Raw genomic sequence first — 26184 nt, 5'->3', positions numbered from 1 at the left:
TATGCAGTCTTAACATTGTTTAGCATTTAAAATAGTTAATCTACTAGTCAATATAGCACGTAAACTAGTTAATCTAGTTCATTTACATTCTCAGTCACACTGAACAGAGGGGAATGATAATCAAACCTTGTAAGAGGAAACAGAAAAGAATGATTTTCTCTGTTGTGTCCATGTCTTCATTAACCAACGCTCAGTCCCTGTGGGTATTTGCATGCAGAAATTACAAAAAAATATAGATGAGAATCAGATATTAAGCAACACAAATAATGCAAATTGACTGTATGGAAATATACAAAATTAAAACCGATTCTCAAAGTGAACAGTACTTTAACAAACAAGTTAAATTTACGACTTACCAGAAAAGAGAAAACAGTCAAGCCAGAGTAAATTCTGCACTGCTGCTGATTTGAGAATCAGGAACACAATATAATGGCTGAATTTCCTGTGTCAGCATTAATAACACGTTTAACCTCTAAATGCATAAGTGTTTCTTTAATCATTGTACAAAAACTTTTAGCACTTACGACAAATTTTCAGCATTTTTGCATCATTTTATGTTCTGAACTCCCTTCTTTCTCTTGTGGAATGTTAGAAAAGACTGACAGGGTTGAATTACTGCTGAAAAACGTTGTTGAAATTGCTCATCGGTTTGTGTGCTTGTTTTGGTTGGTAAGAAGTGTTTTGAGTCAGCTCTGTGGCAGTTTTCTATTTTATTTTCTTAAAAAAACAAGTGTTCATGTTCAAGTGTAGCTATATATGAGCTTTACAAGAAGAGAAATCAGTAGGTCAGACTCAGACAGGACCGGCATTTATAATCAAATGTGACCCAGGACCACAAAACCAGTCATAAGGGTCAATTTTTCGAAATTGAGCTTTATACATCATCTGAAAGCTGAATAAACAAGCTTTCCATTGATGTATGGTTTGTTAGGATAGGACAATATTTGGTCGAGATATAACTATTTGAATATCTGGAATCTGATGGTGCAAAAAAAGCTAAATATTGAGAAAATCACCTTTAAAATTTCCAGCTCTTACTAATGCATATTACCAATCAAAAATCAAGTTTTGATATATTTACAGTAAGAATTTTACTAAATATCTTCATGAAACTTGATCTTTACTTAATTTCCTAATGATTTTTGGCATAAAAGAAAAATCAATAATTTTGACCCATACAATGTATTTTTGGCTATTGCTACAAATATACCCCAGCGACTTAAGACTGATTTTGTGGTCCAGGGTCACAAATGTATAATACTCCAGCCTTAGTCACACTTAAAAGTTTCTAAACGTCATTGCATTGCAACTTCTCTATTCAGTGCCTTATTTTTTGCTAGACCAACCTGGGTCAAAGTTTTTAGTGGCTGTGAAGTCAGTCCCTCACAAGTGCAAAAAACCCAGCAGAGTAAACGTGATGTAAAACACATTGCTTTCGCACCTCACAACCACAAAGTGTCAGAAAACTTTTTGTGATGATATTGAATATTTGTTTTGTATATCAGTTGCTTTTATTTAAAAATGAATTTTATTTTGTGAAATTATTTGCTTGAAAAATTCGACCCACTTTATATTAAGTATCATCAATTATTGTACTAACATTTAAATTAATTATTTGACAAAGTGCACTTATTTGTAGATATGTACTTACATTGTACGTGTAAAAATACCTGCATATAATTACCTGCATGTAATTAATTTCTGTAAATATGTCACCGTTGATACTACATCTATTCCGTAACCCACTTAAACTCTAGCCTGTTACTAATATAAAGTGTGACAGCAATGTTTGTAATTTCAAAATGAAAATTTATTTAGATATTATTGGTGATCATAAAGTGCCCAAAGCTTGAGTGCTTTTAGTTGCTCACAAAAGTATAATGATATGATGTAACATATATGAATTATTAATTCAAAATATTTGTAAAAACAATGCTTTATATAAGTTATTTAAATATCCAAAATTATAACTTTATTTTGACTGATTTAATCTGTTATCGGCACCATATGTCAGCACAGCCTGTGAATTCAAAATATGCACAATGTACAAATTTTTATTTACAAATAATAATTATAATCATTGAATCATGCTTTAACTTCTATAAAACCAATTAAAAACAATCATTGAATAATTTTTAACATTATATTAAACTGCTAAAATTTCTTTCAAGTGTGATAAAACATTTGATTTTTTTAATTATTATTTCTGGGTATCGTCTTTAATAGCAGAATGTAAAAAGATGTATTTTTGTGAAAAACAAGCAGGAATGTTTTTTATGGAAAATATGCAAAAACAGTTTTTCAAGAAACAAGCCATATGACTGTTTTAATAAGAATTTAAAGTTGACTAAAAATTATTTTACAAGACAATGAAGGAAAAAATGGATTAAGACATACATTTTTACATAACAGACCATAAAATAAAAAAGTTATTTTATATTAAGCAATAGCCAGAATGCATGCACATAAAAAAATGTTGTTGTTTTTTTTAAATCTGATCAAAACATAACATTTTTTTTTAATTACAAGTTTCTAGAACAAGCCAATGGCAAATGTGTATAAATATTAAAATATATTTTTAAATGTTTTATTCAAACAACTAAATAGATTTGAGTCTAATCAAATTTGCAAACTAATCACATTCATATTTTTCTGCCAGTAACTCTTGGTCTTCAAGCTTTATGTGAAATAATGTATTTCATATTTGAAATGTGCATTTTAAAGTCCTGAAAAAAATCTTACAGCTAAATGAAAATGTCAAAAGAGGAGATCAGATGTGTGTTTGTTGTTTATTGTGTGTCACCTCTCTTAATGTTCAGAGTCTCATATTCAGAGGGTGGAGCAGAGAGATGAACAGGAGAAGCATATGTGTTGGCTGCCTCATTCTGAGCCTGACAACAACAACAACAACAACAACAACAACAACAAAAAAACTCTCTAAACACCAATATCATCATTATCATCATTATCATCATCATCATCATGCTGCCTTACAATGTAAAATAAAAAGATTTACCTTCAACTTTGCAGTCAATCTGGGGGGAAAAAGGATATTAGGTTACCAATGTATTGTCCTTTGTAATATCTCTCTATACAGAAATGGACCGTTACCTGTAAATGACTTACTGTCTCATTTTGTAGAGCCCAAGTCCAACAGTCAGAGCGAACAGAACCAGAGTCAGTGTTAATATGACCAAGAATGAAACTGTAGCCTGTTGACACCCTAAAAATACACAATATGCACACTGAAAGAAAATAAAGACATAATTCACAGTAAAAGGAGTCAAAATAGCAGTGTACGCTAAAATTTTAAGGACGCTGATAGTGATGTGTCTGTGTTGTAATTGAACAATTAGCACATTGAAATATTTGTTTTACCTGTACAATGCAGAGGAGTGAGAACCAGTTGAAACAGTTGACTTGCAGTGCCGTGAGTGTTGTTGCTGACACACTGGAGAGTGGATGTGTGTGTGAGAGACTGATGTAGAGTGATGGAGCTCCTCAAGCCTGTGCTGCTCAATCGCTCTTCACTGATCAACGTGTTTGAAGAGTTAGTGACAGGACGTCCAGACAGATGCCACCTCAGTTCGGGAAAGGGATTCCCATCAGCCTCACAGAAATACACGGATACATTCCTAATGATACAGCTGGAGGAAAAAGAGATTTTAGGGGCATCTGAAAAAGAGGAAAAGGAAATGGTGTGATGCATGTAAATTTACTGTATAGTTGTCTTATGCAGGGGAAAAGAACAAAAATCTTACACTGAACATGTAATGTGATGTTGTTCTGTGCTGTTTTGTTCTCGTCCTGTAGCTGGTAGGTTATAGTGCAGGTGAAAGTGACTCTGTGTTGACGGTGAGTAGCAGTGAAGTTCAGATCAGAGATGAGCTCCTGTAGTCTGCTGCTCTCACTGAGGGGGATTCTGGGAGTGGAGCTCCATGTGAGAGTTGGTGGAGGAGAGGAGCAGAGAGTCTCAGCAGAGCAGCGCAGACTCACAGAGCTCCCCTCCAACACCTCCAACACCTCCTCCTGATCCTGCACCTCCTTCTGCTCCACATACAGCTGCACTGTGGGTTTGTGGGGAGACTCTGAAATACGCACACATTTGTGTTTTATATATGATTCAGAGAAATGTCTAGTCCCATAAAATCATGTTTTTATTTCATCATTTCTGATAATGCTGGTGAAACAATTTTTATTGTACTGCACTAGTTCACAATTTTGTAATTTACAATAATTACAGTAAATAATATTTTCAGTCACTCACCAATCACATGTATTGAAACACTGTTTTTTGTATAGGTCTCTTTCAGTTTGTTTCCACTCTCAATCCTGAAGTAATATTGACCTCTGTGAGTTGATCTGAGGTCATGAAAGACAGTGGTACAGTTCTTGTCTATTAATATTCCAGTTATATTCCCTTTCATTAAGTCCTTCTGCTGTGATGTTCTTGAGCTGAACACTAGATTTTTTTTTAAATCAGTCCCATTCCTGAACCACATTCCTGTAGCTGTCTCAGTGAGGTCTTTGTCATATTGTTCATTAATCTCAAATCTGCAGTTTATGATCACACAGGATCCACTGAGAGCTTCAATCTTCTCTGGCAGACTGATGCGGAAATCTCTACAGCAAATACCTACAAACAAAACCCAAACAGAAATAAACAGTGAAGCATTCAGGCACGTCAACACATTTCTGATGTGTCATAAATATACAAAAATAACAACAGCAACTGTTAATCTATGTGCTGCAAAAACTAGACGGGAAGAAGAGAAGAAAAAACAACCTTTTAACAGTAAACAGAAAATAATGATTTTCTCTGCTCTGTCCATCACTACTTTGTTAACAGACACTCAGTTCCTGTGGGGAAATACAGACGTGTTTACAAATATTTAAATAAATTAATATGAAGTATCTAAAAAAAAAATCCCAAAAAGATTAAAAGACTCACCAGAGGTGAAAAAAGGTTGAAACAGCATGTACTGAAATTGTATCAGCATGTACTGAAAAAAAGATTGCTAAAATTTCATATTTACAGATCTGGAGTTCTGCTTTGCTGCTGATTTGAGACTGAGCGGAAGTGTGCTGTGTGAGTCACTAACACTATATATTGACTGAACATCCTGTGTCAGCAATTAGCATGCATGTTTATCCCTGCAATGTTTAGAGTGTTTCTCCACTAACTCATACATGTTCACTGTCAGAAAAGAAAATGTGCAAACCTTTAGAGGAATTTTCATGCATAAATTTTAAACGTATAGTTTGAACAAAATATGAGTTTGACAGCAAGGTGACACTCATAATCTTGGAAATTTATTGAGGCCCCCTAGTTATCACTGGCCTTTTGATTGAGAATGAATGTTTCTACACTACATTTAAGACTGTTTTCAAATGTGACTTTGTCAATGTAATATCCGTATGGCATACGTGTACAGTTCTAACATACAAATCATGCAAAAAATAAACATTCATTCAAGAAACAATGAACACATTAAAGGGCACCTTATTATGCAAAATAAGTTTTTTTCTTTTAAATGTTGTTTGAACATTAATGTGTTTGGCAATGTGTGTGCATAACCACCCAATAATAATAAAAATCCACCCGTTGCTTTTTTTTTTTTAAATCCCCATAAATCATAAGCAGCGTCTCAGAACAAGCCGTTCGCAGAATCCGTAAAATGTGACGTCACATTTTACAGGCTCTGCCCACAACTGTTGACGAACACTGCCATATTAGCAGAGACCCTGCCCTAAATGAGCACACAATCTGCCATGTTTATCTTCAAACTGGAATATTTAAAAGCAGCATTCATTTAAGGAATATCTTCTTATTAGAGCTTTCTGTGCACGTGCTTCGGATGTATCTGAAGTACAAGCTGTAAAGGCACAGCCCTATTCTGGAAAAGGGGGCGGGGAGCAACAGCTCATTTGCATTTAAAGAGAAATGCACGAAAACAACGTGTTTCTGCTTCCACTCAAAATAGGCATTTTCAAATTTATATAATAATGATCTGTCGGATATTTTGAGCTGAAACTTCACAGACACATTCTGGGGACACCTGAAATGTATATTACAATAGAAAACGATGGGATGAATGAGCGATCTTGGTCATTACAATTGGACTTCAGTCTAAGAAAGAAAGAAAATCTTTAAATGTACCTTGTAATGTGCTTTACAGATCAGTTTTGTTCCTAATAAGATCTGACCATCCTCAGATGAAATGAGTTTTGCATAAACATTTGTATAACCAAAATACTATTTAAAAAATGGTACTTTAGCTATAACCATTTAGCCAATGCATGGATGCAATCACTCATAAATAATCAGGAAAACTAAAAATGTTCAAATAACATCTAATATTTATTTATTTAGTGATTTTCACCAAACTTTCTCTTTGAAAATATACAAAGTTTGACTGTAGCCATAGAAAGAGATTACACAGCAATATGTAAAGTAAAGAGTGAGCCAAACAGCCACATACTACATACCAGGACTAAATATTAATTTGAATACTGAGTTGAAATTATTTTATAATATTACCTATATAATATCTAAACATATATAGATATCAAAAGAACGAAAAAGAAAGAAAAGAAAAAGCTATGACACAAAATGATTGCCATATTTATGTATGACACTCCACAAATGACACTTTAAAGAATACCATCTTTTTACTCTCCAAAATGATGCCCTTGCCAAGGTTTTTTAAGGGTTACGATGTTTAACCTTTGCGTAAAGCTGAGAGGAGCCTACAAACAGCTCTTCCTCTGATTGCTTTGACTCTGTTTGTTTGTTAAGCACATCTGCACTTACAATCATCTGTGCTTCTCTTGCTCTTGAAGACTCTCCTATTGAGCTCTTGGTCTTTGCTAGGTCTTCAGAACAATCCTGGACCACAGCATAGTCAGCATGAAGTGAGGAGATGCTCACGACCTCTCGTGGTTGAGTGTTTTTGAAGACAATGGAGGAATAAATGATGGATTCTGGTTTGACTGTGGTGGCTCCAGCAGATGACATCATGGCGTTATTAGAATAAACAGGCTCCCCTTCATTCTCCTGTGCAGTGGACTTGAATATTCACAGGGTTAAATCAGTGCTGGAAAGCTCTGGGGTCTGTTTAAATTGTTTAGCAGTTTGTAAACTTCATTAAGTTGGTAAATTGTTGTGATTTTTTAGTGTGTCAGTTGTAACTTACTTCATTGGTTGAAAAGTTTCTTGTAGCACCTACACTTCTAGTCTGCAGACACTTCTCTTTTCTGAAAAGCATGTATTCGTGTTTAATTTCAGTTCTATACTAGCTTGAAAGTTATCGGATTTCATCAAAAATATCTTAAATTGTGTTCTGAAGATGAATGTAGGTCTTAAGGGTTTGGAACAACATGAAGGTGAGTAATTAATGACAGAATTTTAATTTTTTTATCCCTTCAGAATGATCATACTGATGACATTTCACAATAGCTACTACTTGGAATAAGATTATATTTAAAGTTCCCTTCCTAAAATTGGGTAAATCACTTTCATCTGTCAAAAAAACATGTGAATTTATAAAAAATAATTCCAATCAGCTCATTATCATATTATATGCATTATGTTTTCATTTCCTAGGTCATTTATTTGTGTTGTTCTGCTATGATTCTTTAATATATCACCTACCGTACACATGTGTATGTAATGACACACATCATCATGACCACCAAAGCACCAACTGCAACTTCAATAAGCACAGACAAAAGTTTCAAACCTAAACAGAAAAATATTTGGAAAAATCACTGATGATTCACTGATTCAATAAAAAAAAATCTGAAAAGTAAGAAATGACATTACAAATGACATATTTTTCATTTACAGTTTGATTTGTCTTTTTATTGGGTGATTCACAAAACTGAAACTCACTTGTGACACAGGGAAACAGCAGAAACAGTTGACTTGCAGTTCCATGAGTGTTGTTGCTGACACACTGCAGAGTGGATGTGTTTGTGAGAGACTGATGTAGAGTGATGAAGCTCCTCAAGCCTGTGCTGCTCAATCGCTCTTCACTGATCAACGTGTTTGAAGAGTTAGTGACAGGACGTCCAGACAGATGCCACCTCAGTTCAGGAGAGGGATTCCCATCAACCTCACAGAAACACACAGTTGCATCAGTTTGGCTACAGCTGGATAAGTTTGAGATTTTAGGGGCATCTGAAAAAGAGAAAAAGGTAATGGTGTGATGCATATACTGTAGATGTATAGGTGTCTTATAGAGGAGAAAAGAAATTATGCAACAAAATCTTACGCTGAACATGTAATGTGATGTTGTTCTGTGCTGTTTTGTTCTTGTCCTGTAGCTGGTAGGTTATAGTGCAGGTGAAAGTGACTCTGTGCTGACGGTGAGTAGCAGTGAAGTTCAGATCAGAGATGAGCTCCTGTAGTCTGCTGCTCTCACTGAGGGGGATTCTGGGAGTGGAGCTCCATGTGAGAGTTGGTGGAGGAGAGGAGCAGAGAGTCTCAGCAGAGCAGCGCAGACTCACAGACCTCCCCTCTAACACCTCCTCCTGATCCTTCACCTCCTTCTGCTCCACATACAGCTGCACTCTGGGTTTGGGAGGAGACTCTGAAATGCACACACATTTATGTTGGTTATAAAGTGACACTTTGGTCAAAGACAATCATTACCACAGTGTTTTTTTTTTCTCCAAAGATGATTATTTAAAATATTATTGTGCATACTGACCATGAAAAGTCAGTTTTTAAAAAGCAATTGTGATGGTACAATATTAAAATTTACAATTTATAACATTTTCCAGACATGAAGTCACTCACCAATCACATGTATTGAAACACTGGTTTTTGCATAGGTCCATTTCAGTCCACCTTTACCCTCAATCCTGAAGTAATACTGACCACTTTGAATTGATCTGACTTCATAAAAAACAGTGGTACAGTTCCTGTCTTTTAATTTTCCAGTTATATTCCCTCTAATGAAGGAGTTCTGGCTTGATGTTGAGCTGAACACTAGATTTTTGTTCACATCAGTCCCATTTTTTAACCACAGTCCTGTGGCTGTCGCAGTGAGGTCTTTATCATATGTTTCATTAATCTCAAATCTGCAGTTTATGATCACACAGGATCCACTGAGAGGTTCAATCTTCTCAGGCAGACTGATGCTGAAATCTCTACAGCAAACACCTACAACACACACATAATAAAATTATTTAAATACAAGCAGAAACAATGAAGCATTCAGACACACCAAAATATTTCTGTTGTGTCATAAACATACAAAATGCTACAAAAACATTACTTCCAGAATATTCAATTGAAAGAGTTTTTTTTCAAAAGGCGACATAAGGCAGAACAACAGTGGATATAATATACAAAATATTCAAATACAGTTTGATTTAAAATGTTGTAATATTCTAAGTAACATTAGTTACAAGACGTTTTTAGTACACAGTATTGTGTATAAATGTTCTAAAGTGTCTAAAGCACCGCTGTATCACATAGACAAAATAATCAGTTTAACACTTAAATTCACACTTTCATTCATGTCACACCAAACACATCAACCTATTGTAATACAGTATAGATGTGAAGAAGAGAAAGAAAACCACACCTTGTAAAAGAAAACAGAAAAAAATGATCTTCTCCGCAGTGTCCATTTCTTCTTAACAGTCAGATCTGTATGGAAACATACTGGTAAATCTGCACAAATTACCAAAAAATAAATCATAGCCCCATAAACAAATGCATTAATTGTTTTTCGAATTATACAGAACAAAAAGAGTTTAAGGCTTACCAGACAAAACTCTATCCAGCGCAGAAAGACACCAAGTTCTGTGCTGATGATCTGACACGGAGTGAAACTATGCTGTGTGAACATACAGTAATATACTGACTTGCAGCTAGTGTACAACTTCCTGTATCAGTGCCAATATATATTGTGTTTAAAGTTATTTCAAAGTAGTATCAAAGAATAATAAAAAGCTGAGCCTCATAGTGTTTCTGTAATAATAAATATTCACCTTCCTTGTTCAAAGACTACAAATGTAGATCATATAAATAATTTAGTAAACTAAGTATATTTTAGGTTTTGACCTTTAAGACATATTCAGTGTCATTCACTGTCATTTCTCATATTAAAAAAAAAAGAAAAGAAAAAAAGTTTCCTGCTCAGCAGTCACACATTAACAGCTTTTCAGATCCTCTTTGTAAATAAAGGTCATTTTTCTCTATGCAAAAAGATACAGTCTGTTCAGATCTTTGTGCAGAAAAGAAGAAACTACTGCATTGGTGAATTACAAATAAATGAAGTAAGCCAAACTAAATTCCCCAAACCATTTCCTGCAGAACTTTTAAAAGCTTTTGTGTTTTTACATAACCATATATTGTGGCTTCAAGTGGGCACTGAAGATCTTCTTAGGTGTTTTCTAAATAATTCAAAATAAGAGGTTCTCCAAGTCTAAAATTTCAACATTCCAAGAAGTATTCCCACTCAGTCCAAGCATCTGTCCATGTTCCTCACACCTTTCCTTTAGAACAGTTCTCAATTCCAGTCCTAGGAACCCTTTGCTCCGCACATTTCACATGTCTCTCTTATTTAACAATACAGGCCATGAACTGAACTAGCAAGCTGATGAGAACACTTTTAGAACAGTGGTTTTCAATCCTGGGGACCCACAGCACTTCATTTCTGGGACAGGGCCAGTGAAAACTGACTGAGCCAGCAGAAAAATCCTTAGCCCTGAGCCCTGCTGGGGACTCACAGCACATCACTGTGTATGTGTGCCTTATTAGCACACCTGATTGATATCATCAGCTCATTAGGAGAGAACTACATGAACTCAACTGAGTGTGTCAAATAGGAGAAACATCCAAAATGTGCAGTGTAGTGGGTCCTCAGGACCAGGACTGAAAACCACTTGTGTATAGTATGTTTTTAAAAAATCCTAAAAGCATGATTAAAGAAGACAAAGAAGAAATTAAAATGTGTGTTTATATAGAAGTCCACAAAATGACATACACATAATATTAAAAATAAATAAATAGAATATATATGCACACTTTTTCTGTCTGAATGTCTGCATTAGACATAAAATTTAAAAAGCAAGTGGCATTAGCAAAGAAATTATGCAAGATCTTTTCTTAGAACTGACTTGAATATTCTTTGTGAAATCTTTTGTTTGAAAAACCAAAGTGAGTGCATTCAGTTGGTCCCAAAATTGAATTGAAAATATTTGTAAAAAATAATTATTTAAATAATAAAATAATGTTGTTGTTTTTTTTTTTGCAATACATTTATTTTTGAAAATAGGAATTAAAATCTCTAGGAAAATATTTGTTACATTTTAATTGATGGACACAACATTTTTATATTAAATATAAAAATATATATTTCTTGAAAATAATATTATGGTATTTTCCAGCCAGGTCCATTCTGATGACATTTTTTGATGAGTATTTCTTTTCTTACACATTATCCATCTAACTGGCAAGACATATCATATCAGTTTTCATTTATGTTTACATTGTTTTTTAAGGGGTCATCGGATGCTAAGTTCACTTTTACAGGTTTTTTGAACATTAATATGTGTTGGCAGTGTATGTACACGTCTACCCTATAATGATAAAAATCCATGCAGTGGTTTTTAAATAATCTTTTAATTAAAAAAAGATGTTTTACACTACCATTGAGAATTTTCAACCAAAGTATATTATAGACTTTTCATTAAGACCCTAAAGAATCATATCAACTTGTGGAAAATGGGCATCCGATGATCCCCTCAAAGCTTTATTGGCCTCTATTATATACACACACACAAAATATACAAAACGTTATGCCCACCTGCCTAATATGCTGTTGGTCCTCCACATGCTGCCAAAACAGTGCTGAGACCTCTGAATCTGTCCTGTGGTATCACCAATATATTAGCAGCAGATCGTTCAAGGCCTGTAGGTTGCAAGAGCCACTGTGGATTGAATTTGTTGGTCCAGCACATCCCAAATACACTCAATCAGATTGAAATCTTGGGAATTTGGAGACCAAAGCAACATCTTGCACTATTCGTCTTGTTCCTCAAACCATTCCTGAACCATGTGCGCAGTGTGGATTATCCTGCTGAAAGAGGTCACTTCCACCAGGGAACACCACTGCCATGAAGGGGCGCACCTGGTCTGTAATTATTTCGGTTGGTATCGTGTTAATGGCTGGACCCAGGGTTTCCCAGCATCACACTTGCTCCACTGGTTTGTCGTGGTCCCACAGTCCATCATGTTGCCATCACTTCCCTAGGAATATGGCACACACATAGAAAGCTGACCATGTGATGTAAAATAAAATGTGACTCATCTGATCTGCCAACCTTGTTCCACTGCTCCATCATCCAGTTCTGATGCTCATGTGCCCATTGTAGGTGCTTCCAAAGGTGGACAGGGGGTCATCATAGGCGGCTATGTGGGCCCATATTAACAAAGTGCAATGCACTGTTGTGACACATTTAACTCATAACCATCATAGCTCAGATCAGATGGGATAGCCTTTGTTGCCCATGTGCATCAATCAGCCTTGGGCACCCAACATCCTGTTGATGGTTTGCAGTGTCTCTCTCTTCTGACCACTGTGGGTAAATTCAGCTACATCAGTTCTGAAACAGCTGAAGGAGATTTTTGGGCTACCTGAAAAAATTTAAAAATACAATATTTTATAGTAGTCTTGGGGAAAAAAAAAACATTGTTTTCGAACATTCAACAAATGTTTTAAAGTAAATGTCTGTAAGCAGAGCAGACTATCTGAAGCACCACAGAATCACACAGAAGGAATAATCATAGTTTAGCACTCTCATTCATGTCACACCAAACACGTCAAACAATTATAAAAAAAAATAGATATGAAGATAAAGGAAACCACCTTGTAAAAGAAAGCAGAAAAGAATCATATTCTCTGTCCATCTCTTCATTAACAACTGCTCAGTCCTGTAGGGAAACACACATTTGTAAATCAGCACAAATGACAAAAATAAACTCATGGAAATCATATTTAATTTAGCTGCACAAAAAAGCACATTGATTTATCATTTTTGAAACAGATATTCATACATTAATTGCAAGCAAAATACAGTTCCAGCGCCATAATTTTTCTTATAAATAAAACATATTATTGCGGTTGTGAAAAACTGTACCAAATTGCACAAGTGAAATGATGCAAATATGCTGAAGGTGGCGCTGTTGTCTATGACATACGGCTGTCAGTAAGAGCTTTCTGCCCTGTAACAAGCAATATGCAAATATTGGTTATAATTAACCTATAATGAAACTGAGAGTAATTTTCATAAAGTGCCAGCAGTAAAAAAAAAAAAAAAAAAAAAAAAGGGGGGGGGGGGTGGTAGATAAGTTCAGAGTGGAAGAGGAAAGAGATGGTGAAGTATGGAAATGAGACAAAAGGTAAGTTTGGTGGGTTTACCATGGTAATACCATGATACTGAATGATTACCACATTCACATTGACACTCCAAGCCACTTCAAAAAAATTGTACAATTGGTTTACCGTCCAAAAAACACGCCTCGTTGAGACAAGGCTGAGAGGAGTCTGATTCCTTCAACTGTTTGTCAGTGCAGATGTGGTTATCAAAAAAAACAATTTGTTATGCTAGTGGCTATCAAGGTACTTTTAGCAGATGTGTGAAGGTTGTTCCTGTTGAGTTCACGCAGAGAAACCACAGCACTATTCATCACATTAGTGTTTGACAGTCACAGCGTCAAAGTACTTTTTTGACTTTGTTGTGAGTAGTATTTCTATTGTTTATCATCGAAACCTTAACCATTTTTTTTTTTTTTTTTTACATATTTTGTCCTAACATATTTTCAATAAATCTCACTTTTATTTATGTTGTTTTTTTCACATGAAATCACAAAACTGGTGAGGTTAAGTTATTCTAAACAAAATGCAAAACTGTACATTTCTCCAAAATTTTACTTACAATTGCCATATTTAATTACAAAACTGCGACTGCAGTTATTGAAATTAAGAGGTTAGTCACTTCATTATGAGTTAAAAAAAATATATATGTGGCTGGACTAAAAATGTGGCTTCCTGCTCAGCATTCACACATTAGAAGTGCTTTTCTCATCCACTCTATTAATAACAAAAAATTGTACAGACTAAAAGCATCTTCTACAGTCTAATCAGATCTCTGTGCACAAGAAAGAAGTGTCATATAAACCTTCTAAACAAAAAGCTCATCACTAAGAAGATTGCATATTGAATGCAGTTTCCAATAGACGAAAAACAGCCGAATAATATTTTTTATCTCTGAAATAATATCACGGCGGTGTAATTAGATCGTTCAGTGCCACACATCAGCTGCCAAATTCAAATCTGCGTTCGAGCTGCGCATTATAACCAATCACACAAGATTCTGTTGAACTCATGAACGCAATGGCCAATCAGAGGCGTTCAGATGAGTCATCGCTGAAACGACGTGTTTTGTAGATGTGTGTACGATTAAAGATATTCATTTCAAAATGTAAACAGCTTCAGTGATTATAACAGGAGCTTTTGAAAGTGCTTCAGTTCTGAATATAAGTTAATGATATTGTTCTTTGATAACGTAAATAATATGCTCTCTTTCCATACAATCCAACTGTTATAATTAGTAGCTTACAATTTTGTTATTAAATTCACGTTAAATACAATGTCAGTGGTATTTAAAATATAGTTAACACTTTAGAATACATTTCCATTAGCTAATATTTGTTAATTTATTAATAATGAACAATACATTTATTACAATATTCATCTTTGTTAATGTTAACAGTCCTTCATTGTTAGTACATGTTAGTTCATAGTGCATTAACTAATGTTAACAAGCCCAACTTTTGATTTTAAAAATGCATTAGTAAATGTTGAAATTAACATGATCTAAGATTAATAAATGCTATAGTCAAGTTCAAAATCGGGGGCACAATTGAAGTCTATTATATGAAGAAAAATCCTGAAATACTTTCCTCAAAAACCATCATTTCTTTACGACTGAAGACAGAAAGACATGAACATCTTGAATGACAAGGGGGTGAGTAAATTGTTCGTGAATTGTTGTTCTGGAAGTGAACTTCTTTAACTTCACTCCTTCAGAAACTTTCACCAATTACTTCCATAGCAAATGCCTCACTGTAACCTTCCTCAAGGGAGGAACTTTGAATATTCCTTAAACAGCTACAATGGCAATCTTTTGTCCACACTAAAATGCTACTGTATGACTGTATATACATAACCCATAAGTTGTATGACTTTTTTAGTTTTATGGTTCTTTTAGCTTCTGTTTCAAGCTTGAAAGCTCCAGTCAACACTTATTGTAATACATGTGAAAACATGGTTGTGTGAGCAATTTTAGTTTAGATGGTGATACTTTCATAAGTTGTATCTTCTGATGGATGGGAGAACACTTCTTCGATCTTTGCCTCCTGCTCTAGTATGGATTAATTTTCCTTTATCATAGCTGAGATGCTGCTGTTGGGCTGATCACTTCCTGTTGAGCTCTCTTCGTCTGATACTCTACCAGGATAACATCGGACCACAGCGTAGTCTTTTGTCAATGAGGAGACGCCCCTGATCTCGTCTGATTCTGGTGGTGGCATCTTTGTGAAGTCAATGGAGGCATAATAGAGAGGTTCTTTACGATTCTGGGTGGCAGCTCCATTTGGTGACAGCATGGCGGTATTGGCATAAACAGGGTCATTCTCATCTCCAGCAGTCGAGATCTGTGGTATATTCTGCTTTTAAAACAATGAAATTAGTGTGTTTTGATATTTATTTAACAGAAGTTGCAAAATAAATAAATGTACATTGAGGAAACTTCTGAGGAGTGACATGAAGCAAATGAAACTCTTGACTTGCAGTTCCATGAGTGTTTTTGCTGACACACTGCAGAGTGGATGTGTGTGTGAGAGACTGATGTAGAGTGATGGAGCTCCTCAAGCCTGTGCTGCTCAATCGCTCTTCACTGATCAACGTGTTTGAAGAGTTAGCGACAGGACGTCCAGACAGATGCCACTCCAGTTCAGGAGAGGGATTCCCATCAGCCTCACAGAAACACACAGTTACATCAGTTCTGTAACAGCTGGAGGATGGAGAGATTTTAGGGGCATCTGAAAGTATTAAAGTGAGAAAAACAGAATAACTGTAATGATTTTGCTCTTGTCAGTGATAAAGGGACATGTCCCTACCAATATCCAGCAAACTGTCCCTAGCAATAATTTTAATCAAACAATTAAATATATGTATATATTTCTGTATTTTCGGATGCATCTGAAATGTAATACCATTGATATTACCTAAGAAGTTAAACTAAATAGGCTACATTAGAAAACTGAGCGCTTTCAAGGACGCACATTTAATACATCGCACACCGGACGAGAAGCACAGCGCTGCAAACTGTTAGCTGAAATATCCACAAAATAAAAACGACACTGAAATAAGAGCGTGCGGTTTATCTGTCAATCAAATGCACATGAAAGTTGTGTTCATTCCTTCATAACCTATAAATAACGACTTTATGTGACATGAAACTGTGGTCAAAGGTCTATCATTAATGCAAAAATGATTGGGTGGTCGGGGGTGGGTGGTTTTACTTGTCCCCACCAATGTCAAAAGCAAGCCTATGCCCTTGTAGATAAGCACCGATATGAGTATTTATGTGTTTTAAACCTATGATGGTGTCCATCTATGAGGAATGAATGTACGCTGGTAGCCAACCACAGCAGTGGCCATTTATTTCCAAGTCTACAATCCACCACGACTATTCAAAACAGAGCACTGTGAAGAAAATAGGACAGAAAATAGCCTATTACTTCTAAATTTCGATGCTTTTTGATGTAAAAATCTTGATAACACTATAAGTTGACCTCAGAGAACAGTACAAAAGAAAAAACATAGGCAGTTCATGAAAACACTGTCACAAACAAATGTGTGAATCATGGTTAAGCTACAGTGCTGCTGCATCAACACTCAGAAGAGTGCATTTGGAAAAGTCTTACTGACGAGAAACCAGATATACTGGTCTGTGCATTTAAATTAAATAAACATAAATGCTGTAAGGTTAACCAAACAACTTAAAGGCTTTTAAAATATTTTATGGCCTTAAACATGATAACAAGATAAACATTCTTCATAGAGTCGTAAAGGTCTTTGCAAAAATTCTTGTCTGAAATTTTCGCACGTTATAAAATAAATACGACCTCACGTTGTGTCAATCACCTTTACACACTGCCTCTGAAACTTTCGTCCATCATAAAAAAGTTTGGATCAGGTTCGATTTTCTGTGTTTTCACATCCACAGTAAGCATTTTAATAGGAAAGGATGACGAATATGAAAAAAACTGAAAAAACGCATACAAAAATTTCGGACTCAGTGTGCAATGACCTTAACAGTTCATTTTATAATTGACGTATGGTGCTAATGGATGGGACAAGGTAATGGCTATTGTGTATTACTCACACTGAATGTCCAGCATCACTGATGAGTTTTGGCTGCCATGTTGGTTCTGAGCTGTACAGTGGTACCAGCCTCTGTGTTTCAGGTCGGTCCTATTGAAAATAAGAGTGTCTCCAGTCTCCAGCTGCTTCAACTGTCCTTCACTCTCTCTGGACCAGGTGTAGTTCAACACTGCTGGATTTGCATCACTGCTGCAGATCAGAGTCACTGAACTGCCCTCCAACACAGAGCTGGAGGGAATCACTAAAGTTGACATGTTTTTGTGGCCGTCTGAGGAAAAAGATAAATGATTAATTTAGGAAGGAATAACCAAAGACTTTAGATATACAAAGATGTATACCCAAAGCACTCCTATAACTTATGAATGGGAGAAAGTGCAACTTGCAATATGGCAGAATAGTCCTGCCTTCTACATAAAAGAGCCAATCATGGCACTGCCAAAACAATCAACATTTTGAGACACATGCTTAGAACTACACATTAGCTGGTCTAGCGCAAAATTAAGCTTTTTTAAAGCTACTTGAGCATAAGAAACAAAACTTATGATACAGTTGTTGTCAGATTTCATTGGGGATTGCAAATATGAAAAATGATCATCAGCTTGGTGAACAGTTTTAAAGAATTTGATGTTTCCTCATTCAGAGAGATTGGAGCTGCACTTGCATGATTGAAATAGCAGCCCGAGAGGCGTTTCAAAGATGGTCGCTAAATGAATTGGCTTGCCTCAGCGTACCTTCAGAAGAACTGTTTGAATAAGTGGCATTACATATACAGTGCCATGTGGTTTGGTATTTTGTTATTTAATGCAATAATATTCAGACATTAAGTGACTCAAGTGTCCAAAAGTGTTCAAACATTATGGGGCCACTTGAGAGTATATCGAGGGGTGAGAATCAGAAGGGCGTAAGTGATATTTCAGGATATTTTACAGGAGGGCCAAAAGAAAAATTTTCACATGTCAAGTTACATGTGCCTTTTTGGCACCAATGTTTTATTCCATTTCATGTATAAAAATATGTGTGCATGACAATATGTTCATGCCTTTCTTTCTTCAGTCGTAAAGAAATTATGTTTTTTTGAGGAAAACATTTCAGGAATTATCTCCATATAGTGGACTTCAATGGTGCCCCCGAGTGTGAACGTCCAAAATGTAGTTTAAATGCAGCTTCAAAGGACTCTAAATGATCCCAGCTGAAGAAGGGTCTTATCTATCCCAGTGAAATGAGGGTCTTATTAGCGGGGTCTTATCAGCCATTTTCTAAAAAAATAAAACATTTATGTACTTTTTAACCTCAAATGCTCGTCATGTCTAGCTCTGCTATGCGCATGTGTAATCTGTGTAATTCTGGTCCATATATTTAGGGTAGGTTGGAAAACTCCTCCAACTCAACTTCCTACATGCTGTTTTTTTTTTTTTTTTGTAAAGGGCGTTTGAACTTCTTTGCATGTTCACTTTGTAAACACTGGGTCAGTACATCTGCAGCGATGAAGGATGATTTTGAAGTTGGAGGAGAAAATGAGATGGGAGTTTTTTGACTTACCCTAACTGTATTGACCAGAACTACACAGAGTACACATGCACATGGCAGAGCTAGACAAGACGAGCCTTTTAAGTTAAAAAGTACATACTTTTTTTATTTTTGTAGAAAATCACCAGTTGTTTTGCTAAATAAGACCCTTGTTCATCAGCTGGGATCGTTTAGAGCCCTTTGAAGGTGCATTTAAACTACATTTTGGACGTTCAAACTCACAAGAACCATTGTAGTCCACTATATGGAGATAATCCCTGAAATGTTTTCCTAAAAAAAACTATTTCTTTACGAATGAAGAAAAAAAAACATGAACATCTTGAATGACAATGGGGTGAGTACATTATCTGTAAATTTTTGTTCTGGAAGTGAACTACTCCTTTAATGAGTTTAAAAGAAATAACAATCTATTGTGATAACATAAAATATCACATAAAAAGCCCTTATATCAAATTAGTTAACTGAGGCCCAGTTTCACAGACAGGGCTTAGACTAAACCAGGATTAGGCCATAGTTCAATTAGGACATTTAAGTCATTTTATAAACGTGCTAAGGATCTAATCTTATATCTTAAGACAAAACAAAGGCACTGATATATTTTAAGATCAGTCATTGCAAGTTTCTTTCAGTTGAAACAGCTCAGACTTACATTTTAGTCTGGGATTAGGTTTAGGTCTTGTCTGTGAAACCTGAGCTGAATTTGATTAATTTTACTAAAATAGTAATTCCAGCCATTTAACAATTTGGTCAAATGGGTGACTAAAAAATTTTCCTTTACAGATTTACATATTTTCCCTAGTGAAAAATAAATATACAAAAATGTATTTGAAATACTTATTTTCATACTAAGTATACTACAAATACATTTACATATTATTTTCATATTATAAACTGTGTATACTTAAAGTGTCCAAAGTGTAAACTGTCTCTGGACCAACTAATTTCAACACTGCTGGCATCAGTGCAGTTATGCACTTTTGGTTTCAATTTAAAACTAATTTTAAACTTTAAAAATTTTTTTTTTACTGTCCTTGGCAAGAATTATATGTCCATTGCTCATCAAGAGCTTTCAGAGAAATACTTACCAAAATATCAAAAAAAATGAATATACATATATCACCCATTTTCAAAATGTCACTTTTGCAAAACAGTATTCTTCTGGTTCTCACAAATCATGACAGAATATTCACTTTACTACCGCTTAGTCTTAAAGAACACTTTTGATCTCCAAAAACACTGGCTCCACTGACTTCACATTGTATGAAAAGTAAAATCAAAATATCTTCTTTAGTGTTTCTACAAAAGAAAGAAATTCATACAGATTTGAAATGGAAACAAAAAAACTGTGCTAATCATCAAAGAATGTTTGAAAAATATATCCAATACTACTGAAGGTCTCAAGTACTGGAACTCAACATCAAATGACTAAACCTAATGAGAACAATCAGATAATTTAAATCCAGGACTGAAACAATCCATTTTATAATTGACTTTAAGGTGCTAATGAATGTGACAAGGTAAAATTAGCTGTTATGTAATACTCACACTGAATGTCCAGCATCACTGATGAGTTTTGGCTGCCATGTTTGTTCTGAGCTGTACAGTGGTACCAGCCTCTGTGTTTCAGGTCGGTCCTATTGAAGGTAAGAGTGTGTCCAGTCTGCAGCTGCTCCAACTGTCCTTCACTCTCTCTGGACCAGGTGTAGTTCAACACTGCTGGATTTGCATCACTGCTGCAGATCAGAGTCACTGAACTGCCCTCCAACACAGAGCTGGAGGGAATCACAGACACTGATGTGTTTTTAGGTGAATCTGAAGGGAAAACAAATTTAGGGCCTCACAATAAAAACCACAATAATATAATTCATAATTCAAAACTAAAGAGCATCACAAAGCATCACTTACACTGAACATGTAATGTGATGTTGTTCTGTGCTGTTTTGTTCTTGTCCTGTAGCTGGTAGGTTATAGTGCAGGTGAAAGTGACTCTGTGCTGACGGTGAGTAGCAGTGAAGTTCAGATCAGAGATGAGCTCCTGTAGTCTGCTGCTCTCACTGAGGGGGATTCTGGGAGTGGAGCTCCATGTGAGAGTTGGTGGAGGAGAGGAGCAGAGAGTCTCAGCAGAGCAGCGCAGACTCACAGAGCTCCCCTCCAACACCTCCAACACCTCCTCCTGATCCTGCACCTCCTTCTGCTCCACATACAGCTGCACTGTAGGTTTGGGGGAGAGTCTGAAAAAAACACACAATTAAATTATGTTGTTTTGTCACTTCATCATTTCAGATAATGATGGTGATACAGATTTTATTGTACTGTATTAGATCACAACTTGTCATAATATTTCCAGTCTTTAAGTCACTCACCGATCACATTTATGGAAGTTGACTCTTTATCATAGGTCCATTTCAGTCCACCTTTACCCTCAATCCTGAAGTAATATTTACCATTATGATTTGAAGTAATATTGTAAAAGACAGTGGTGCAGTTCTTTTTGTGTAGTTTTCCAGTTATTTTCCCACTGAAGTGATTAGGTTTGGGATTGCTGGAATTAAACACTTGATTGTTCTCCCATGTGTTCCATCTTTGAGCCACAATCCTGTAGCTGCACTTTCAGTGAGGTCTCCATCATACTTGTCCTCAATCTCAAACCTGCAGTTTATGATCACACATGATCCACTGAGAGCTTCAATATTTTTTGGCAAACTGATGCTGAAATCTCTACAGCAAACACCTACAACACAAACATAATAGAAATGTGAGAAATAATTAAAAAAACTATTATAAATATCAAGAAAAGAGGTCTGGAATGTTTTATTTTATTTTATTTTTTGTTAATTTAGTTTATAAATGGAATTATATCCAACCTTTCAACAGAAAACCGAGAAGAATTATTTTCTCTGCTGTCCAGATGTTCATATTTTCATTCAATAAGGAACATCAACCTATAGGTGAAAAACAAAATGGAAAAAAAAAAAAGATAAATGCAACACTGGGTAAACTGAGCCACCCCCATACACCTCATTTATGCACAAATTCTGTTATATATTATCTGTTATAATACTTTCTGTGATTAAGAGACATTTCTTTGAGTTTGCAATAGTACTGACAACATGCAATCAAGATGAATAAATACTGCAATGAATTTGGAATTAGATATTTAAACAATTAGTTAATTTTGCTTTATCCATATAAATAAGCATAATTAGAAATTAATGATTAATAATAAATAATTTAGTGTGATTTTTTTATAATGTACAGTATTTGTAATAACGCTTATCATTAATTAAATAAAGACAAATCTACCACTGTCCATATAATATATACTTTTTAAAAGTAATTTAACATATTGGATATGACAGCATCTGTTTATGTTCAATGAGTATATTCATTTTTAGATTAATGTAATAGATGTAAAACAGCAAAAAGGAAATCAAAATCTGACAGAGGGAATTTGTAAAAGAAATTGAATCTGACCTTCCTGAGAGCAGAAAGTGTGGGAAACTCCTGTTTAGATCCCAAGTTTCCGGTTGTAACTCCTGCTGCTGATTAGAGATGGAGTGAAGCTGTGCTGCAGAAACAGAATCTGAAGCATAATCTACTGACTTGCATCAGATCTATTATAACTTCCCTTTTTCATCACATCACAGCAGTACTTCCTGGATCAGCATTAACATGCATTATTCACACAAAGACTTTAATTTCATTTCTATTAATAAAGTCTATTGCTACAAAAACTATACAACTTGCATAAATTTGTACATTCGTCTAATTTAAGTCTGTTGTCACACAAAGCTTTAGTTTGGCTTCAGGAAACCTCAGATGTAGTGCACAGGTTTTATAGATGTATGAGGGAGAGGGAAAAAAGTCAGGTGATAATATTAAACAATATTATAAATAAAAAAATTATAAATTATAAACAAATTATAATTGTATGGAAAAAAACTACAAATCACTTAAAATTCAACTACAGTGTTACATGAGCAACAAAGTTCATCTCTGTGAGATAATGTGCTCATAATGCTGCTCTCTGCTGGTCAAATGATGAAACACCAGTACAGTTCATTAGCATCTTTGGATAATAACGTTTTCAAAAGAAATTTTATTTTAATGAAATATTTTTTTTAACCAAAGAGAAAAAGATCAGAATCAGAAGAATCATGCAAGATGTAAAAATAACGAACATGTACATCACCCAAAAAAAAAAAAAAAGAATTAAAAGCCACCAGAATCAAGAATCAAAAAGCCACCAGACTGGGCCAAAAGGAAGCCATTTACAAAAGCTTTTTGGATTAATGCACAGACCGACAGCCTGGAATGTGTGAACACAGACAAGCAGGTGATACAAATACAGAAAAGTTCCAGTGCTGTTGGACTATGGATGATTTCTAATGGCACTGTGCACCCTTGAAGGGCACTGTAGATAGGGGGCACCACATGACAGGTCATTCCAATTCTCTTACTTCTTTTTTACACAATCAACACTTTCAAGCTCCAAAAAGTCCAAAAGACATTGTATAACAAATAACAGGCCTACCTGAAAATATATTGTCAGAAACAGTACATAAAATGACACAGAAATGATAACAAACAATTAACTAGGGTCTATGTGTACATAAAATGTTTTGTAATGCATCAGGCTTATAAAACGTAAGGAATCCATGTGCAGTTAGTCGTTTTCTGTTAGATTATGAATGCAAATGAAAAAACAGGTCAAATCTCATGTCTTTCATGTGGAACTATATGCAGTTTATAAAAATCCAGAAATCACAGCTGACTATGGAAAAGGAGATAAAATGTCTATTTGTTGTTTATTGTGTGTCACCTCTACTAATGTTCAGAGTGTCATATTCAGAGGGTGGAGCAGAGAGATGAAGAGACGCATATGTGTCGGCTGCCTCATTCTGAGCCTGAAAACAAAAACACTCTTCAACACCATCATCATTATGTTGTCTTTCTATATCTACTATTCACTTAAAGAGACTCACCTTCAGCTTCATGGTCAATCTGGAAAATAGTAGACTAGTTATTAAAAAGAGTTCAAGCTCAGCACATCAGTACATTTATCTCTTGTTTGAGAAATGTGCTGTTACTGTCTGAATGACTTACTGTCTCATTTTGTAGAGTCCAAGTCCAACAGTCAGAGCGTACAGAACCAGAATCAGTGTTAATATGATCAAGAATGAAACCGTAGACTGTTGACAATCTAAAAACATGAAACATGAAAAATATAGGACACAATAGAAAAGAGAGAAAAGAAAGAGTCTCAATACTTCCAAAGTAGTATTTACATGGAGTGCAGTATCTTGACTTTGTAGCAAAATAGAAGAAGACTTTTTTTTTCTTGTTTGTTAAGTACAGTGATTTTTGGAGGCAATTACAGGTGTTGTACAGTCTGACAGCTTTATGTATATTTTCACAATACAGCAGTCTTAAGGTGCCTTATGTATTGTATAAAACCGTTTCAACATAATAAAAATACAATATTAAGAATTTGACATAAAACATAATTTTACCAAGCTAAATAAAAATAAAATAAAATTTACCTGACTCCTGAGGAGTGACATGAAGCAAATGAAACTCTTGACTTGCAGTTCCATGAGTGTTTTTGCTGACACACTGCAGAGTGGATGTGTGTGTGAGAGACTGATGTAGAGTGATGGAGCTCCTCAAGCCTGTGCTGCTCAATCGCTCTTCACTGATGAACGTGTTTGAAGAGTTAGTGACAGGACGTCCAGACAGATGCCACTCCAGTTCAGGAGAGGGATTCCCATCAGCCTCACAGAAACACACAGGTACATCAGTTCTGGTACAGCTGGAGGATGGAGAGATTTTAGGGGCATCTGAAAGTATTAAAATGAGAAAAACAAAAACTGTAATGATTCTGCTCCTGTCAATGATAAATGTTATGCCATTTGGTAAGATGTTAATGTCATGTAACTGCTCAGAGACATGAAGGCAGAGGATCAAAACACAGTATTTATTAAAGGGGTAATCGACAAAGTCCAAAAACAGGCAAAGGTCATGTACAATCACACAATCCAAACAAAGACTGAGAGATTTGGAATAACATTAGTGAGATTAATCATGACAGAATATTATTTTTTACATGAACTACGCCTTTTATTAACACTTATGATCTCTGTTTTACACCCTAGAAAAAAGCAGAGGACAGTTACATCCTTTTTCAAACACACAATGTGAGTATGTGTTACAGAATGTCGCGATGACACGAATTGAACACGTTTCCATGTTATGATTTAACGTCTAAAGTTAATGGAGAAAATGTTAAAACCTTGTAAATACATTGATTTAGGTTTTATTGATATATTTTCAAAGAATATAGGTGCAATTTGTATACTCATTTAACACTTTTTTCCCCCCAACTATTAAGTAGTAAGATAAACATTGTTCAAGTGTAGTGTAAATTAAATATTGTAAATATCATAAAATAACTTTTTCATATAATTTTCTACTTCATAAAAGTTAAAGTATAGATTTCCACAGTGGTCTTAAAGTCGAAGTCCTGCAGTATTTTATTTATTTATGTATGTATTTTTATGAGTATGATTTCACAGAAATAGGTTCATGTAAGTTATCCTGGCATGTTCCTCAAATTGCCACTTTGGTGCTGTAAAATGCCCATTGTTCTTCTATTTAGAATTTATTATACTGTATGAACACCCTTGGGTCACATCACCATACTGTCCCCCCCACTTTTAAATTGGCTGCTACGTCCCTGCTACTGGCTCTGTCCTTTTCAGACTGGTTAGAAACATTTTGTCACAAACGAATGTGTGAATAATGTTGAACTGAATGACTGTGCTGATGCATCAGCAGCCATTTTAGTGTGTATTTGCAAAACACATTAGTGTCCACTGTCCAGATATACTGCTCTGATGGTCTCAGGCTACAATGTCTGGAACTCAACAGCAAATGACTGAAGCACTAATGAGAATCAATTTTGAGTTTGTGAACTTCAAGCTCTAAATGTATTAAATAAAACTGAAATAAACAGTAATGTGGTAAGGTTAACAGAACAAATTAAAGGCTTTTTAATTACTATTCAGGATTAAATTGAATAGGGTTAAGGATAAATTAAATTTAGGGATACATTTCTTTTTTATAGTACCTATTAATGTGTCATAACACAATAACAGTGTCAAAATTGTTCATTTTATAATTGCCT

General features: G+C 35.1%; 2 protein-coding genes across 8 annotated transcripts in view; both read right to left on the bottom strand.

Annotated features, from left to right (window-relative positions):
* Positions 1-2789: 2789 nt before the first annotated feature.
* LOC127160640 (hemicentin-1-like) overlaps positions 2790-26184 on the bottom strand; it is a 24956-nt gene continuing 1561 nt past the window's right edge. Inside the window, exons 3-7 of the mRNA XM_051103300.1 lie at positions 3762-4088; positions 3379-3675; positions 3127-3223; positions 3017-3035; positions 2790-2891 (exon numbers count right to left, since the gene is read on the bottom strand). Coding sequence (XP_050959257.1) covers positions 2790-2891; positions 3017-3035; positions 3127-3223; positions 3379-3675; positions 3762-4088 — 842 coding nt within the window. The remainder of the gene's footprint in view (positions 2892-3016; positions 3036-3126; positions 3224-3378; positions 3676-3761; positions 4089-26184) is intronic.
* LOC127160638 (sialic acid-binding Ig-like lectin 13) lies at positions 4425-22854 on the bottom strand. 7 transcript variants are annotated; one of them, XM_051103295.1, is made up of 11 exons: positions 12888-13121; positions 12343-12655; positions 11826-12268; positions 9780-9851; positions 9597-9685; positions 8804-9169; positions 8277-8594; positions 7895-8182; positions 7655-7742; positions 7197-7257; positions 6343-7069 (listed from the first exon to the last, which is right to left on the bottom strand). In XM_051103295.1, the coding sequence occupies exons 5-11, from the start codon at positions 9640-9642 to the stop codon at positions 6707-6709; spliced, it is 1530 nt and encodes a 509-aa protein (XP_050959252.1). In that variant the 5' UTR covers positions 9643-9685; positions 9780-9851; positions 11826-12268; positions 12343-12655; positions 12888-13121; the 3' UTR covers positions 6343-6706. The 7 variants fall into 7 exon arrangements, with proteins under 7 accessions (XP_050959255.1, XP_050959252.1, XP_050959250.1 ...); XM_051103293.1 differs by having other exon boundaries at positions 11826-12655; XM_051103296.1 differs by having other exon boundaries at positions 9597-9676; positions 11826-12655.

The sequence above is a fragment of the Labeo rohita genome, unplaced genomic scaffold (genome assembly GCF_022985175.1).
Source record: "Labeo rohita strain BAU-BD-2019 unplaced genomic scaffold, IGBB_LRoh.1.0 scaffold_409, whole genome shotgun sequence".
Taxonomy (NCBI): domain Eukaryota; kingdom Metazoa; phylum Chordata; class Actinopteri; order Cypriniformes; family Cyprinidae; genus Labeo; species Labeo rohita.
This window is presented reverse-complemented; position numbering and strand designations above follow the sequence as displayed.